Below are 19,530 nucleotides of genomic sequence, written 5' to 3'. Positions count from 1 at the left end.
TGACTGTTGATTCTCAGTTCAATGGTTGTTCGCTCCAAAATATGTCAGCGTCATTTCATTGTATGAGTTATTACATGCACAATAGTCTGTTCAATTGTCAAAATTAGTCAAGAACATAATACCATAAATACCATATATGAATCTGTGGAACATTTGATACATTTACTGTATTACAGCAATGACAGTCAGGTGAAACTAGAAGTTGACGAACAAAGGAGGAATTTCACACATCTCAGGTGACCAATTAAGCACTGAAGGCTGCATGTAATTTTCATGTTTTTTTGTTTGTGTGTTTATATTACAGTATATTTTGTTTTATTATGATGTATGGAAATTACTTTATGTGTGTAATTGACAATGGTTACAATTTCCTTGGCAGTATGAGTGCAATGTGTGATGTCAAAACCTTGGAGGCTACCCTAAAATCCTTTTTATAAATCTTATAAATTGATTTTATTAAGTTTTATACACAATTGCATTCTGTCAAAAGACAAAAAGCAGTGGAGTAATCATTTTCAAAAACTGGGCTAAGACTGAAAGGTGGACATGAGGGATATTTCAATGGTCCTCTGACAAAACAACAAAACAATGGTGACAAAACAACTAGACATTTTGACTTGCAGTGCTTACACAATGCCAATGGGACAAAGGATTTTGGGGGCACTGACTTTTTAAATGAGAAGTAAATTTAGTTTTGACACACGATGTGAACAGTTTTGGGAAATATATGAGCTTTTGTGCTGAACTGTAAGACTGTTTTACAAAACAACCTTATAGTGTTGAAAATGTAATTCTTGTTTTAAGAAATGAGCCAAACCAACTGAGAAAAACTGTAATAATAATAATAATAATAATAATAATTATAATATTACAGTATATTACTGTAATAATATTTGATAATATTGGATTTGAACGATTTTAGATTATTATAAAATATTTAAAGTGTAATATTTACTACTACTATTAGTAATACTACTACTACTACTACTACTACTAATAATAACAATAATAATAATAATAAACAATAATAATAACAAACAAACAATAAATAAATAAATACAAAAATAAATAAAATACCAACATTTCTGGAAAAAAAAAGAAAAACAGCAAAAATATTAACCAATACCAACCAAAATACCAACTAATACACACATATTAAAATACTTTTAATTTCATATTTTAATCACTTTAATAATAGTTTCCCTTACATAAATTCTATTTTTAAATGACAACATGAAAATAGCATATTCAGTCTAACATATTTGTGAAACATGCCATAAAGCAATCCATAGCCCCCTAAGATGCTTTCATCTTCTCGATGCGAATCTCTCCATCTGCTGCAGTGAGAGATGAACAGCAGCAGTGGCCTGTCATCATGTGTCCGCACACTACACTAGCTTTGAGTAATGAAAGAGTAACCTCTCTACTCCCCGGAGGATGAGAGCTCTCCAGCCTCTTTCACACAACTCGACCGAAGCATTTGTTTCAGATAAGCACTTCTAGCTCAGTCTGTGATTGGCCATGTAACAGGGGGTCCGAGGGGATTTTGACTTGTCACATCTCATGGAGAGGTAGATGCTCTGACGGCCACAGGCGCATTCGTTTATTCATGTCCGCTAAATGTAATAATGTTGGCCTCTTTCTTGGAGGAAAGTAAAACAGTGTATTTTCAAATCTCCTGAGAGGTCAGAACAGAACAAGATCGTTCTTTCTTTGTTGGCAAAACAGGAACTGAACAAATGCGAAAAAAACATAGCAAATAACGAATAATGTTCTATAGTATGCAGCTTACTACAGATTTGGGCCAGTCCTTCAGTCCATTTTCTTATTTAAATGTGTGCAATATTTAGCTTTTCAGGTGTTTTACATATAATTTACATTATTAAATAATGTGCAAATGTAAGATGTTTGAATGATCTGTGTCCAATTTAATTTGTAAGGTATTTATATGCATTGTAAAGTAATATTTCAATAGTGTACAGTGAGTTTTTGTCAATACCTTTTATGATAGCGCAAAAATTATCCACTAAACAAGCGGTTCTAATTGTTAATAAACCTTAAATAAAACGAAGAAAAAGAATTGTATATATATTTATGTCACTGGTCTTTTTATAATGTTACTGGTTCGAGCCCCAGCTCCGTAGGTTGGCATTTCTGTGTGGAGTTTGCAAGTTCTCCCCATGTTCGTTTGGGTGTCCTCTGGGTGCTCCGGTTTCCCCCACAGTTCAAAGACAAGCGGTATAGGTGAATTGAATAAGCTAAATTGGCCGTAGTATTTGTGAGGGAATGAGTGTGTATGGATGCTTCTAAGGCTGAACGGCATGAAATGCCATCCGTCTACAGAGATTTCCTGTGGTATAAAGACAGCGCTACAAAAGGAACTTATTATGCAGTCTCTGTCGCCATCTTGTGGCGGAATGTCAACGGTCACTTTCTTTGGTGCTCAGACAGGCTGATGGAGGCCGATGCACTGAATCCAATGCTCCGAAATTATAAAAATATTTTTTTAAAAAGGTCCTATAACACTTATATTAAATTCAAAATCATATTTTCATTAGTTGCGACAGTTGAAACATTGTTTTTTTTGTCACAATACCAACTTCAGAAAAGTTAAGACATCAGTATTTGGTGGAACAACAATAAGCATGTCTGACAGGGCACTTTTTTGTTATATGTGAAATAGTTTTTACTTGATTTAACTTTAAGAGTTTTTCTCAGTCGCTTTGGTACATTTCCAGACATACCAAGTCTCCCGCATATGCAGAGACTCCCGGATGCTCCCGGAAAAAAATTTATAAGTAATTTTTTTTTTTTTTTTAAATCGACGTACCCCGCCCGGAAATGACTTTTCCCTACTTGGGATGTCTGTATTTCTCAGATCAGAATTGAAATCTGCCCAACAGTAAGTGCATTTCTCAAAACAACTTGTACAAATAACAAAACACCATGGATTACCAGCAAAAGCCAGTCTCTTGCTCAAAATTCTTACTTCATCTCTCAAAAAATAAAAGTCCTTGTGTCATTATGTAGGGATAACACAGTCAAATTGCTTAGTCATGCTGCCAATACTCTGGATGGATGTTCTGATGTAAACTATGGCTACAGTTTTGATGACAAATATTGTATAATTTATGCTTTTAATGTTTGTAGCTACTGTAATTTGTTGACAGATCATGTCATTGTGATATAGAAAGGAAAAAATAGCTCTGCACATAGCACAAAAAAAAAAAAACAGTAGAAAAGTAAATATAATGTGTACTAAAGCATTTGCGACTTGTTCAAAGAAATGAGAGGTAGAATTAGAAGTAGGTAGTTTTGAGAGGTACTAATTGAAGAGGTAGTTTTGAGAAAACCAAAGCGACTGAGAAAAAAATGTAATTGGGAATAAATCATGTCCTTAGCATCTCCTTAGTTTTACTCAAAATATTAATGTAGATTTTAATTACAATCACATATGAATCTTTATTATTATTATAATTAGTTTTATTCTTCTTCTTATTATAATAATAATTATTATTATTTTATTTTATTTAAATAGTATTTATAAATGGCTTATTACTTTTTATACATACATGCAATGTTTTTCAAATCTCCTAAGAGGTCAGAGCCACCCAGTATTTCTTTCTTTGTTGGCAAAAACAGGAATGTGAAAATGGACAACCACAAAGCATATAATGAATTGATAAGTCCAAGAGCCGGCGTTGTGTAGTGCGGGTTAAGCGTTTGTGCTTTTATGGCTTTATGCATTATTCATTCAGGATGCTATGGATGGCCATCCAGTAATAAGATATGACTCACCTCAGGGTAAACACACACACTCAAGCCCCCGAATGAAGGAGCGCTATATGGGGTTATTGCTATCATCCTTGAATTCACATGTGTGTTAAAAGGAGATGCAAAATGGCATTGTGATTTGCATCTGATGTCATCCAGCCTTAGCTAGCAGATACATATTGGCTGAATAAACATCCAAACACTTTCCAAGGATTCACTTACATTGTGGGAAAAAATCTCTTGCTTTAAATGTATACAGTATGTTGCATACTGTATGCAGCTGTATTTTATTTGTCTAGTGTATCATAAGAAACGTAGACACACAAATGTAGACACACATTGAAGGTGGGTAAAAAAAAAAAAAATATATATATATATATATATATATATATAAAAATGGTCATGTCAAGTGATTAATTGTGATTTATTGCATTCAAAATAAAAGTTTGGATTAATATAAGTATAATATTTCTTGGTAAATATTGTTCCAAAGGAACTGTTGACATGAAATTGACCCAGATTTTTGAAAAAATCTGAAACAATCCAAACATACAAATAATCCTAAACAAAACAAACAATCTGACAAAAAATTGTTATGTAATAACAAGGGGACATCAGAAAGGGAAATGTATTTAATACTTGTATAAAAAGCTTTTTTTTTTGACAGCTTCAAGACACCTCTTTTGTGGAGATTCAAGTCTCCATTGCATTGCTCAGGTGTGATTTTCCCCAGACTTCTATAGAGTTTAAAAATCTTGATGGTTCTGTGGGTCTCGTCTATGAACTTTGATCTTTATTTCTTATTTTCTGTTGGATTGAAGTCAGGTGATTGTCTGGCCCATTCTATCAGTTTATTTTCTTCTCTGAAACCAATCGAGAGATTTTTTGACTGTGTTTATGATCTTTGTGTTGTGGTGTTGGGACTGAAAAGCTACAGTACATTTTAGCTGCTGACTGTGCTTTCCATGCCTTTTAACACCTCCCTTTCTTCATGTGTTCAATATTTTTTCGCCCTGTGTCATTGCATTTTTTTTACACATAATAATAGTTTTTTGCATGTATGGATTACTTTAATTGTTACTAACATCTGATAAAAATTTCAAGTCAACAGCACCAAATTGTGATGTGGCATTTCATTTGCTGTATAAATAATATAGTGTATATATATATATATATATATATATATATATATATATATATATATATATATATATATATATATATATATATATATATATATATATATATATATATATATATATACACACACACACACACACACACACACACACACACACACACACACACACACACACACATATATATATATATATATACACATATATACACATATACAGTGCTCAGCATATGTAAGTACACCCCTCAAAATCTCTTTTTTAAATTCATATTTTAATAGAAAGCTATATAATATTATATTTGTGCATATACATTAGATTAGATTAGTACTGAAGCCAAATCTGAAGCTTATCTAACAAAATGACATGCAATAATGGTCCAAAAACTAGTACACCCATATTTATATGTTATAGAAAAATATTAAATACAAATTTAAAAGAGGAAACATCAAAAGAAGCAAAAAATTGAAAAATTGTAAAAATTTTGTGGGTTGTAATTTTTTTTTTTTTTGCAATACTTTGCTTGATTTTTATTGCTTTATCTTTCAATTACTAAATATGTTTGGTGACTAAAATATTATTTTAATAAATATATCCGTTTAGTAAATAAGTTTTGTTTAAATGCACCAAAATACTTTGCCTATATTCACTGAGAAATGGATAAAAATATAAATTTTCAAAATAGGGTGTTCTCATATTCAGTATGCTGAGCACCGTATATGTATATACAATTTGACTTATAAAGCTGTATACATTTTAAAATATAAATAAATAAAAAAAAACTCAAATAAACACATGTGGTAAAATAAATACTTCCCAAAAAACATTTTAAATTCGTTAAATTCGTTAAAATCTCAAACCTAAACCTAAATATTACTACTGTAATTAAGCAAATATAAAAACATCATAAGTCCAATTAAGTTTACCTTACCTTTTTCAGTATGACGGTTCCCTCTTGAGTGTCCTTATTGCTGTAAATATCAAACATGGATCCTCCATCACCAGGCAAAATGCTATATTCCACTTCAGCATTTTTTCCAGTGTCCAGATCATGAGCTTTGACCCTTCCAACCGACGAGCCCACCGGTGATGATTCAGGAACACGCAAGTGAAAAATACCTGCCGAGATTCACAAGCATCTTTATCAGTGATCAAACTCTCCCCTCAGGAACAGACATTCACAAAGCCCCCTGAGAGCTAGTTTACAATAATAATCCGCTAATCACTGCAAGAGAAAAGTGCTGGAATGCTAATCACATCTGCTAATTCAGCTCTCTTTGGTTGTTTGTGTTTGTTAAAATCCCCTGAGGTCTCAATCATGGCCAATTGTAAATATGTGGTTCTTTCTGGATCATACATTACCGTTCCGTCTGTGTTTGAAAGAAAGCCCTCGTTTTCTATCAGCGCACGCCATTAACTGAATTAAACAATTCAAATAATGGACTCATGTTTAAAGTTTCCACAGAGCAAAGCAAATATGAAACCAGATTAAATTCACATTAAGATAAACCCCAGGGATGGACTGCTGCTGATACAGAAATGCTGACTGTATGCTGTAAGCCTCAGCGCTTTCTATAATTATTCCTGCTCATATGGAAACATCTACGTTTAAACATACTTTTAGAAAAGCGTGGCGGGTTGTCATTGACGTCTCGGAGACTGATATTGACGGTGGTGGTTCCTGCTAAACCCCCAAGTTGACCGCCCATGTCTTTGGCCTGGATGACCACCTGGTATGTTTCTTTAACTTCCCTGTCCATGTTGGGTAAGGCAACTCTTATGACCCCTGATACAGAGAAACAGAGAAAAACAGAGACAGCATGTGAGAATTTACTGTATGCATTTTACCATACATTATACATAAATCAACAATTTATTGAACAGATATTAGGTCTGTGTGAAATCAAACTTTAAAATATTTATTTCTATAGCGCACATTGTTATTCTTTTGGTAAACAATTGATCTGTTCTCCACTTAAAAAAATTAAGTATTAATACGTTTATCCACTGCAAAAAATGTGTGTGTTTAGCTAATCTTTGATCAAAGTCTGACAATTTGCTTTCGCATTTGGAGTCTCTGTTGATGTAAGTTTGACAGCTTCAGCCACAATATTCTTCACCATGCCACTCTTACTGTTAGGCCTTTTTGCACTAATACATTTTAGTTTTAAAATGGCGTTTTAGAACAAAAACGATCCACGTCCACACTGGCGATTCACCTAGTGGTTCTGAAAAGCTTTCCATCCACACTACACCACTGAAAATGCACATCACATGACCATACATACTCTGGCATGTGCTGCAGCGTATGCGGGGGTCTGAACTCTAGGCAGTCAGCTTGTGCTTTGAGCACCCCTCCCCAGATAAGAGCAGCGCATGTCAGACAGTTCATCAAGGATACACCGCTAGATCTAACACAATCTCACAGCAATTTGCAACTTTTTGATTTAGTGGCTAATTCGTATGAATTCGAACAATCTAATTCATACAATTTAGTACGATTTGCTCATCCCCCAATGACGGTTGGGTTTAGGGGTAGGGTTAAGTGCCACGCCTCCTTTTTAAAATCGTACAATTTTGTACGACTGAACTCGTTAAACTGACAAAACGTAAAATACTTACGTTTTCTTGTGAGATCAGGCTGCTAGATCTTATCTCACAGTTGTTAAATGCAATATTTAATTAATCTTGTCTCCATCTAACAACTCTTTGATCTTTTGAATCTGTAGCTGAGTCCCAAATCGCATACTTATGCACTATTCTATGCCATTTTGTAGTTTAAAAAGTGTAAGAAGTGCGTTCACACTGAAAACTAATAAGTGAAAAAAATAATAAGTGCACTTTAATTACCCGGATGATGCATTCATCATTCAGCCGATAAAATGAAGTGTGTAATGTTGGACACTTCACGCACTCAACAACCGCAGCTTTTGGTCGAGTAGCGGAAGGGGCGGAGCTATCGGGCACACATGTTGGATAACTTTATTTATTTTGGATGGTGAAAGCAAAATTTTCCCGCAATAGTGATTATAGCGCCTCCCGATAGTGAATGCGGTTATACTCATGGCAGGTGTAATTTGGTAGTTTGGTAGTCATTTATTTCACTGATTTGGCAACCGTCAAACGTCATCAGGGAAACGGTTTGAATTTCCGCTTAGTAAAAAAAAAAATAGTCCTCCATTTGGGACGACACTACATGCATATACTATGTTGTTGAGTGTGTAAGTGCATAAGTACATAGTGCATGAGTGCATAGTGTGCCATTTGAGACGCAGCTTGTTACTTGTTCTCAAGTTATGCAAAGATAAGTTAATATATTATTTTATTTACCACATACACTGATTCTGCACATTTGACTGATTGCTTGCCTTTTTTTCCTACATTGTTAAAAACTTCATGTACGTTATACTTTTATTATAGCCATTAATGATTATTAAAACTGATTTTCAGTAAAAGAGAGGGTATGTTTCATATTTTTCAGTGAAAGTGAAAGAAGGCAGTTATGTTATAGGCTCAATTTTGTTATAAACCTGCATACAGTGAAGACGAAGGTCAAATACATATGTAGCTACACAACGCCTTAACATTTTTGGTGTCTGTTAAGTTGTTAATATCAAAAGGAAAATAGGCAGTTCCCCATATCATGTTTCATTTCATTGTTTAGAAAGTGAAACAACTTACCCAGGGTGATGTGAATGAGGTTATAAAGTAGCCTACACTGTTTCCTTTGAAAATTTACCCGACATGTCCTCTGGAGTTTGTTTTCCATATCAAACTTGCGAAGTCTTAGAAGGAAAGGATGCAAGACTGAACTTTGTGTACTTAATATTGAGAAAAAGCCCCAATCAGATGTTTTCAGATGTCTCAATTTTCATTTTCAGACGGAAGTACATTAACATACTGAAGTAAAAGTCTCAACAACTTCCGGCTTCACGCAGACTTTAAATTTTCAAAAAATACTAGAACAGGCTTATATATTTTGTTGACGTATGTACTTACATTATCCCAAATGTTTTGAAGAGAGTTCAAATCCAGAGAAACAAATAATTAAATAGAGAAACAGGTCACGTTCTGTTTTGTCATGTTAATTATATCATACACCCTTGATTTCATGTTTTGTTGTATATAAAACAGGGAAACACCAAAGACTCTTTAATATGTTGTGCAATTTATCGGATTGCGCAGAGCAGCATTAGAACTAAACGCTAAAGTGATAAAACAGAGCTGCTTCTTCACTGCGTAATCATAATTATCCGAAGCGGAAGTGGTGTTCTGTGCCATAATAAAAGCTCTGCTAATTTTGTGCCGTGTCATGCTCAGTAGCTTAGCAATAACTTCAGTGGTCTTGTTTTGCTTTGATGGCTTTTGGCTTTACTTCATGCTAAATACTGTATACCATGGAAATACATTTTGAATACATTAGCTCATCTATGAACATGATGTGCAGGTGTTTCATAGTATGTAATGTACTCGCATGTTTCTACACTCACAGTGTCATCAACATGTGTTTTTGTTTGCTGTGAATATGGACCCATATGCCAAATTACATACTATCTCCTTAAACCGCCCTTGTTATGCTTTTTTTGAATATTACCTTTCATGGGGGTAATGTAGCTGTTTGTGAATGCAACAGATGTTTTTTAAGATCAAAGTTCACGATAAATAAATGATTGTCTTTTTAAAATTTTTAAATCACCGCTGATGCATTAAAATGCCATTAGCAATTCCAATTTATTTCTATAACAAATGATGCCAGCCTATCTTTTTTTCTTATTTTGACCCTCTTACAAAAACTGCAGTGGATTTGTGTTGTCAACATCATGTCCAGAAGAAGCGTTTATTGCTTGGATAAAACTTTTATTCTAGTGCGACGAAAAAAAATACTCAATTACATAAGCTGCAAAATTAATCTCCTACTTGCTTCATATTTGCGCTTTGATGTTTATAATAGAGAAATGTTGAGTATGCGGTCCTATGTATGTAGGGCTTAAATGAAACATCACTTACTCCTAAACAGACACATACACAGTACAGTATGTCTGTATGTATACACAGCTACCTGTATGAAAAGCAGAAACCTGCAATAATGTGAAATGTGGATTGCGAATTCAAATTTAATTTGTGCACACATATAAACCTTTCACTTACATCAATGAAATACTTGCACATTCATACAAACTGTTCCTTCCTCTTATGAAATGATTGTCCATAAATGCAAACTGTTACTTACATATTTATCACTTACATACTAACAAACCAAAAACAACAACAAGAAGAATATCAAAAACTAAGTAGTAAAATGTACTAGTGGACATGTCATGCTCATGCATTGCATGTGACGAATGTTTTAAGTTGATCTACTACAGGCCCGTAGCCAGAGGGGGTTTGGGTGGTTCGAAAGACCGACCCCTCACAGACAAAGGTCCAGAATCTGTCACATACATGAGCTCATTTGTTCTATTTAGATTACTATGCTATTATAAATTGTGAAAATAACCCATCAAAAAAGACTTTAAGACCAAGTGAAATCCTTTGTTGGCTCTTGGTACAGAATTTGGGACACTAAATTTAGCACACCGGCCCGTGACTTCCCGTTCTGAAGTCATGCTGTGCCACATTTGACATCACAAATTCTGACTGAGGAAAGCTGAATGTGCTGGCCACTTTGTAATTTGCCTAATAAATGAAAATAGTCTACAGTTTTGTTTTTTTAATGTTAACAGATTGCTATTTTTTTCTAATGATAAATGAAACAAGTATTATATTCATATTTCTTTATTCTAAATCTTTAGGAAATGTGTTAATCTTCCAATGCTTCATCAGTGGACACAGGTTTAAACTGATAAAGTAAAATAAGCAGAATAATAGAGTCTAATGTTTACAACCACTATGGGTTGTAACTTCTTCCACAAGTCTAGCATGATGGGTCAGTGGTTAGCACTGTCGCCTCACAGCAAGAAGGTTTCTGGTTCGGTCCCGGCTAGTTACAATTTCTTTGTGGAGTTTGTATGTTCCCCCTCTGTTCCTGTGGGTTTCCTCCAGGTGCTCCGGTTTTCCCCACAGTTTAAAGACATTTGCAATAGGTGAATTAGATTAACTAAATTGTCCGTAGTGTATGAGTGTGTGTGTGTGTGTGTGTGTGTGTGTGTGTGTGTGTGTGTGTGTGTGTGTGTGTGAGAATGAAGGGGGGTAAGGGTGTTTCCCAGTACTGGGTTGCGGCTGTAAGGGTATCTGCTGCCGGAATAATTGGCAGTTTATTCCACTGTGGCGAGCCCTAATAAAAAAAGGGACTAAGCCGAAGGAAAATGAATGAATGAGTCTACTTTGCTCTGAATTGTCTCTGAAGACAGACTCCCATTACATTATGAATTTCAGCTCCGGAGACTTCCTTAGTCAGGAACTACACACATTGTAGAACAGTGGCACTGATTTTACCACATCAATTTAAGCATATGTCCAGTGATGAAACATGGAAGGATGTAAGGATGGCTTACAATAACAGTAACATGTTTAATATATATACAGTTGAAGTCAGAATTATTAGCCCCCTTTTGAATTTTTTTTTAATATTTCCCAAATGATGTTTAACAGAGCAAGGAAATTTTCACAATATGTCTGATGATATTTTTTTCCTTCTGGATAAAGTCTTATTTGTTTTATTTGGCTAGAATAAAAGCAGTTTTTAATTTTTAAAAAATGATTTTAAGGTTAAAATTATTAGCCCCTTTCGATAGTCTACAGAACAAACTCATTAACTCACATAACTTGCCTCATTACCCTAACTTGCCTGGTTAACCAAATTAACCTAGTAACCTTTAAATGTCACTAAGCTGTATAGAAGTGTCTTGAAAAATATCTAGTAAAATATAATTTACTGTGATCATGACAAAGATCAAATAAATCAGTTATTAGAAATCAGTTATTAAAACTATTATGTTTAGAAATATGTTGAAAAAAAATCTCTCTTTTAAGCAGAAATTGGGGAAAAAATAAACAGGGGGCTAATAATTCTGACTTGTAAACTTACCAATAAGAAATGTTATTGCTGTTGTGTCATACAATTTTAAGAAAAGGTGGCAAAATACATCTTACAATGAAAGTGAAAGATGAAACTGAATGAAAAGAATAAATCCGCTTCCATTTTTTAATTTCTATTTCTTGCTTACTTGTTATAGCACTGGAATAAACAGTAATCAGTCACATACATTGAGTATATGAACTCAATGGCCACCCAGATCCATTGACATTCATAAACGCTTTGATCAGTTATAGAAGTGGAACTGGAATGGCTGAAAACTCATTTCGGCAGCTCCGAATCGATTATTTCATTTACGAGAAAATTACTTTAAGCATGCACTTTGATCCTGATAATGTTGCAGACCTTTTACATTCACAAACAGCTACAGTATATGCTGTATGAAAGGTATTATTGGGAAAAAAAAGCATAATTGGGGCACTCTAAGCAAACTGAACTCAATGAAAGTCATGCAAACTGTTGCCTTCGGTTCTGTGAACAGTTCGGTTTTTATAGCAAAACGACAGATTGCAAGATGATTCTTAGAATTTGAGGCTCTTCTGATGGACGTAAAAGGCTTGGAGCGATTTGAAGAATTGAACAGGCCTTCATTAATCTGTGCTGCAATGTGCAATGCTTTTGTGAGCTCTATGATGAAAAGGCGAACCTTTGACATTCTTCTAAAGACTAATCAATCCTAATAGTTCCCCTCTCAGAGGAGCTACTTTTTAATCAGATGATGACGCATGAAACGAGGTGAACGAAATGCCGAAAGCAAAGCAGTAGAAAGAGGTGCAGTGAACTCTGTGGAATACAAAAGACCATGTGCGAATGTAACAATCCCCCCCAAAAAATCCACTATTATTCACCTGTCTTGGGGTCAACAGAGAAGTAGGGCTGCCCATGAAGGATGCTGTACACAATCCGTGCGCTGTTTCCATAAGTAGGGTCATCAGCGTCAGTGGCGGTTATTTGTCTCACATATGTGCCTGATCACGAATATGAAAAACAAAGACACCGTAATAAGCAATCAAATGACAGTATAACTGACATTCATGCAAATAATGATAATGAACACAGAACTTATTTATAATCCTGAGGCCCTTCCCATAACAAAACATTGTACACACAATTGTACTTAGGATATTACCACAAATGTAAATAGGCATTCATTGTCAAACAGATTCATGGTTTATGCTGGACTCAATTTGATTAATCATGTATCAGCCGGAGGAGAAAGGGCCACTTGCTGAGTCTTGGTTCCTCCAAGGGTTTCTTCCTCATCAGCTTCAAAATCTCAGTGAAATTTTCCTTGTCAGTGTCGCCTGTGGCTTTCTCAGTGAACAGTATAAACATTATTCTTTGTAAAGCTGCTTCAAAAGAGTGTGTATTAAAAGCAGTACACAAAGAATACTAAGTAAAGGTAGAGTTTTAGATCAGTACTTCACCACATTAGTTATGGTAATACACTTTTTTAATAAATGTGTGAATTTGATTCACATGTTTTTTTCTGAATGAAAAAAAAAAAAAAAAAAAATCTTTATGTCCAAGTCTGAATGTCCTGTGGCATGAATATGCAGTCCATAAAAATGCAGAACACTATTTTATTTATTTATTTATTTATTATTTTTTATTTGTATTTTTTATTTATTTATTTGTATTATTTATTTATTTATTTGTATTATTTATTTATTAGCATTATTTATTCATTATTTTTATTATTTATTTCTTTTTGTATTGTTTATTCATTTAGTTATTATTATTTATTTATTTATTTGTTTATTTTTATTTGTTTATTTATTATTTGCATTATTTATTTATTCATTTGTATTATTTATTTATTTGTTCATTTATTTATTTATAATATTTATTTTTTATCATTATTTATTTATTATTTTTATTATTTATTTCTTTTTTGTATTATTTATTTATTTAGTTATTATTATTTATTTAGTTATTATTATTTATTTAGTTATTATTTATTTATTTATAAGGTATTTTATCTTATCCTATCTTTAATTTAAATTTTTCCTGTCCTTATAATGTGTTGTAGGGCTAATGGAACTGTGTAATGTAAATTGAACTCAAAATGTACTGGCAATTTTCTGTCAGCCTAATACTATACATCACATTTAGGGAAGAAAAGATCAGTTGCTACGGTACATCGATCCCACTGCAATTTAAAAGCAGTTGCTCGGATCTCCTATTCTCAAACAGGGAAGACAAGATTTATAGCTGCTTCAGTTTCTTTGCGATTTTAAGTAATACAGATTACTTAATTTTAAACTTACCAGTTCAGAATTTCTGTTAAAATACCATTAAAAATAATTGTATAGATGTTCGTCTATCACACTAGGGTGTAAAAATGGTTTACAACAAGTAATCAATTCAAAAAGCTGTTTATGCAATCATCAGAAGAACTGTTTCCTATGAGAAGAAATGCAGTGTTCAGCAACATTTGCTGTATGATTATGCATTTAGGATTAATTATCACACCGTTTATTTTGTCGTCTGGCCAGCTGGTCTCCAATCCTGACAAGCTGAATAGTGCCCTCTAAAACCATCAAAGCACACCAGCTTAACCAGCTTGACCAGGCCAGGAGACCAACTAACCACCTTTAAGCAGGGATAAATAAGTGCAATTAATTATAGGATCAACAGACTAATGTCTAATGTCCTACACCAACCTTGATCATGTACACTACCAGTCACGATTCAAGTTTGGCACAAGTAAGACTTTTTGATGTTTTAGAAGCCTGTTTTGCTTACCAAGGCCACATTTATTTGATTGAATTTATAAAGCTGTTTTCTTTGTGTGAGGTACCTTTAAATGAACACTTAAAACACATCTGTTAAGCAGCATATTTACAGAATGAGCACTGTGCTTATAAACAATAATAATAAAAATAAATAATATTCATATTTATATTAAACGCATACAACCCAAATCGATACAACTAAAATATTATTTTATTAGATTCGAATGTGAAACACATTATTAAAAGATAAAGATAATAAATTCATTTGAACATCCTCTGAAATGACTCTAGAGGAGTTTTTTAATTTATTTAATTTATTTTTTTGCTGTAGAATATCAGCAAAAGTATATTCCAAAGTCTAAGAGCTGTCTTAGAAAAAGCTCTATCTCCTCTACATTTCAAACATGATCGAGGATCCATCAGACATAGTTTATCCTTGAACCGAACAGATCTCAAAGGTTGATGTAGACTAATTAAATCAGAAACATATTTCAGTGTCAAACCATGGCGAGATTTGAAAAGTTATAACAGCACTTTAACTGGATTCTGTACTGAATCGGTAATCAATAATGAAATCAATAATAAGAGTAATATGGTTTCTTTTTTTTAGTACCAGTTAAAAGCCTAGCAGTTGAGTTCTGATTCTGCTGCAGGCGAGAGAGGAGCATCTGGCTCACACCCAAATAAAAAGCATTGCAATAATCCAAATGAGAACACAAAGGCATAAACAACCTTCTCCAAATCACTGAAAGGAGAGAATAGGCTTCAATTTGGCTACTGATCTAAACATTTCTTTTTTTCATAGGAAGCAATCATACTGCATTGTCGTTAGAATCCATACAGCATCAATGATAAACTTGTCCTCATTTGATTAGATGAAGTTGTTTGCCAACCAACACTATCACAACAGATATACAAAGGCTCAAAAGATGATTACTCCCTATAGATTTTATAGGAAAATGAAATTGAGAGTCATCAGTATACAGACACAATGTATGTAATTCTTATCAAACATCTTTCCTAATGGAATCAAAAGGAACCTCACACTTTAATGGTGCAACAGAAAAAAGAACACGTGCAAACACGTGTAAATGCATGCAAAGAATTGCATTAAAGACATCCATCCATCCATCCTGTTAAAGGTTCAACAACATTGATATAATTACACTCAGCTGATCTTTTTTCCTCCACATCCTGTCTAATGACAGAAAAAGAGTTTCCCAAACTGACTGAAATGGTTCTTCTACCCTTAAGATATGGGAAAAACCAATCACAGGCTAAACTTTAGATACCTACTTTGTCTCAGAGATTATCAATGAGAATAGCATTACTACCTAAATCTACATGTAATACAGTATTATTTGAAACTCTCAATAAAACAGACTCTTTACTATATGATCACTGCTGAAACCCGATTGAACTTAACATAAACTGTAAACGTATCTCTTATTTCTGATTGGCTGATTGGAATGTGGTTGCAGGATCAACATAGATGTTAATCCAGGAACATGTTCTACTTGGTAAAATCAGGTTCGTTGGTATCTTTTCTAATACCTTTGAAGTGAATGACAGTTCCAAAATATGAATATTCATATAATTTTGCTATAATTTCATTATAATTTTGCTGATGTTTTTCGTTTCTTTTTTTTGACTTTTTTCCTGATTCTTTCTAATCTGTTTTTATGTAAAGCTCTTGAATTATTATTGAACATGAAATTTGCTGCGGCGTGGTAGCGCTGTCGCCACAAACCGCAATAAGGTCGCTGATTGGAGCCTCGGCTGGGTCAGTTGGCATTTCTGTGTGAAGTTTGCATGTTTTTCCCGTGTTTGCGTGGTTTTCCTCCGGGTGCTCCGGTTTTACCCACAAGTCCAAAGACATATGGTACAGGTGAATTGGGTAAGCTACATTGTTTGTAGTGTATGCGTGTGAATTTGTATGTATGGATGTTTCCCAGTGCTGGGTTGCAGCTGGAAGGGCATGCGCTGTGTAAAACATATGCTGGATAAGTTGGCGGTTCATTCCGCTGTGGCGACCCCAGACTAATAGGGACTGAGCCAAAAAGAAAATGAATGAATGAATGAATGAATGTTGAATCTTAGAATTAAATAATGAACAAAAGATAATGCATTTTATGGTAATTTTTAAATACTCTATGACCGTTTCCACAATAAAAAAATGTAATAAATACATAAATAAAAAATATAAAGTAGTCCAACAGTTTTTAACAACAATGAAACTGAAGGTTTGTTCAAAGTGAGTTAGAAAGTGTCCTTTCTTTTTAATAATAATATATTATTTTACGTTTTTACTTTTTTATTGAATTTTGATCAAATAAATGCTGTCTTTGTGAGCAGAATAGGCTTATTTAAATAAATAAATAAATAAATAAAACTTGAAAAAAAAATTCTGATCTCACCCCAAACTTTGGACCAGTTATGTATGTACACAATAAAGGAGAACATTTCAGATGATCACATCAAGACGGCTCTGATCTTACTTTAAAGCAACATGCTCTGAGGCCAGGATTTTCCCTCAGTATCAAACGGCCAACCATCTGGGACATAATGAGAAGTGAACTCACCGACGGGTGACATCTCTGGGACGCTGGCCGAATATGGGCCCTCCAGGAACCTTGGCTCATTGTCATTGATGTCCTGGACTTTGATAATAAACTCCGACTCAGGCTCTAAGGGTCTGCCCGTCAGCATGTCCACGGCCTGCGCTCTCAGTGTGTAATAAGGCTTCTCTTCTCGGTCCAGGCTCCTTAAGGCATGGATGTCTCCGGTACTTGGCTCGATGGTGAAAATAGAGCCCACTCCTTCACCTGAGAGTGTGTACTTCACCTTACTATCACCTTTATCCAGGTCAGAGTGAAGCTGAAAGATGGAAAAATTGACAAATCTCATTGGGGTTGGTGAGTAAATAATTACTTGTAACTGTAATATACCTGCAAACATATCCAAATGCATGCACAGAAATGCACAAAAGACAATCTCTAAAAACACAAATCTAGCATATCCAACGAGACTATGCTTATTACTGTAGTTTTATTCTGTTTGCTTACAGTTAATAATTTTTTGGTCAAATCCAAACCAATCCTGCTTCATTCTCTGACCATGTGACTATAACATTCTGGGCATTTAGTTTGAGATATTCATGAGGACTTATAAGAACCTATTTATTTGTTTATTTATTTGGTTATTTGTTTATTCATTTGTTCATTTATTTATTTGTTTATTTATTTATTCATTTATTTATTCATTTATTTATTCATTCATTCGTTTATTTGTTTGTAAATGTATTCATTCATTCATTTACTTATTCATTTATTTATTTATTTGTTTATTCTTTTGGTTATTTCTTTATTAATTTTGTTTATTCTTCTGTATGTTTGTTTATTTGTTTGTATATTTATTCAATCTTTTATTTATTTATTTATTTGTTTATTCTTTTGTATTTTTGTTTATTCATTAGTTTATTTGTTTGCATATTTATTTATTAATTCATTCATTTATTTGTTTGTTTGTTTATTTATTCATTCATTTACTTATTCATTCATTTATTTATTTATTTGTTTATTCTTTTGGTTATTTCTTTATTCATTTGTTTATTCTTCTGTATGTTTGTTTATTTGTTTGTATAATTATTCATTCTTTTATTTATTTATTTATTTATTTGTTTATTCTTTTGTATTTTTGTTTATTCATTAGTTCATTTGTTTGCATATTTATTTATTAATTCATTCATTTATTTATTTATTTGTTTATTTATTCATTTATCCATTTGTTTATTTATTCATTGATTCATTCACTTACTCACTCACGTATTTATTTATTCTGTTAGAGGCTTAACAACATTGATCGATTTTTTTTCCTCCACATATTGTCTAATGAATGAATGTTCATATTAAAATCTAAACAGCACATTTTGTGAATATAACTGTGTAGGCTCCAGTATGTTACACATCATACGCGAAAATGTCGAAATGACATTCTAACATTGTAATATTACAATCTAAAAACAAAAATAATGCTTTTTAAAAAAGATAAATACACCAAATGTTTACTACCTTATTACAATAGTCACTTCACAAATATTGCTCTCATGAAAACACACTTGTAAGTTTAAAAATTTCTCATTTGGCCTATCCTAACCAATCCCGTTTCATCTTCTGATCACATGATTACAACGGATTGGGTGGCATATAGTTTGAGGATGTCCAAAGAGGATTGATGTGGATAACCCTTAGTAATTTATTTTCTGTTAGCGGCTCAGCAACATTGATTTAGTTACTGCAGCAGCTAAAAATACACAATGGGTTGTGGAATTCCCTTTTTCAGTACAGATTAAAAAAAAAATCTACTAAATAAATGATTACACAACACGAGGACTTATAGAGTGTTGCAGAAAACGGTTATCTTTTCAACTCAGATGAGGAAGCATAAGGAAACACCAACTTTGTCAGCAATGGTGAAACTGACTTTGATCCTCCGTCTGGAAAAGGAGGATTAAGTTTGAAGTTCTGGAATTAATTCTCCGAAAGGAAAATAAATAAATAAATAAATAAATAAACTAAATCACTGATGTAATGTGCAAGGGAGTATGATGATCAAAACGGAGGAAAACTCTGCAGTGCTAAATCCTGAAATCCTGCCAAATTCTTGTACAAAAATAGATCATTAAATATAGGATGCAACAGGCCATCAAAAGATTCACTTTAGCATATAGCAAATAATATATGAGCTTCAACGCAGCATTGAAAGAACTCATTTGTCCTGAGTTAAGCTTATTTATATCACTAATCTTTATTTATTTATTTATTTATTTAAATGCCATTAAATAAAA

General features: G+C 33.3%; 1 protein-coding gene across 1 annotated transcript in view; it reads right to left on the bottom strand.

The window, feature by feature from the left end:
• Positions 1-527: 527 nt before the first annotated feature.
• The window catches only part of LOC130234843 (cadherin-12-like), a 34,562-nt gene continuing 15,559 nt past the window's right edge, over positions 528-19,530 (bottom strand). Inside the window, exons 2-6 of the mRNA XM_056465164.1 lie at positions 17,267-17,561; positions 12,795-12,914; positions 6,529-6,696; positions 5,842-6,029; positions 528-569 (exon numbers count right to left, since the gene is read on the bottom strand). Coding sequence (XP_056321139.1) covers positions 528-569; positions 5,842-6,029; positions 6,529-6,696; positions 12,795-12,914; positions 17,267-17,561 — 813 coding nt within the window. The remainder of the gene's footprint in view (positions 570-5,841; positions 6,030-6,528; positions 6,697-12,794; positions 12,915-17,266; positions 17,562-19,530) is intronic.

The sequence above is a fragment of the Danio aesculapii genome, chromosome 2, assembly GCF_903798145.1.
Source record: "Danio aesculapii chromosome 2, fDanAes4.1, whole genome shotgun sequence".
Lineage (NCBI taxonomy): Eukaryota > Metazoa > Chordata > Actinopteri > Cypriniformes > Danionidae > Danio > Danio aesculapii.
The sequence above is the reverse complement of the archived record's forward strand: the minus strand, read 5'-3'. Positions and strand labels throughout refer to the sequence as shown.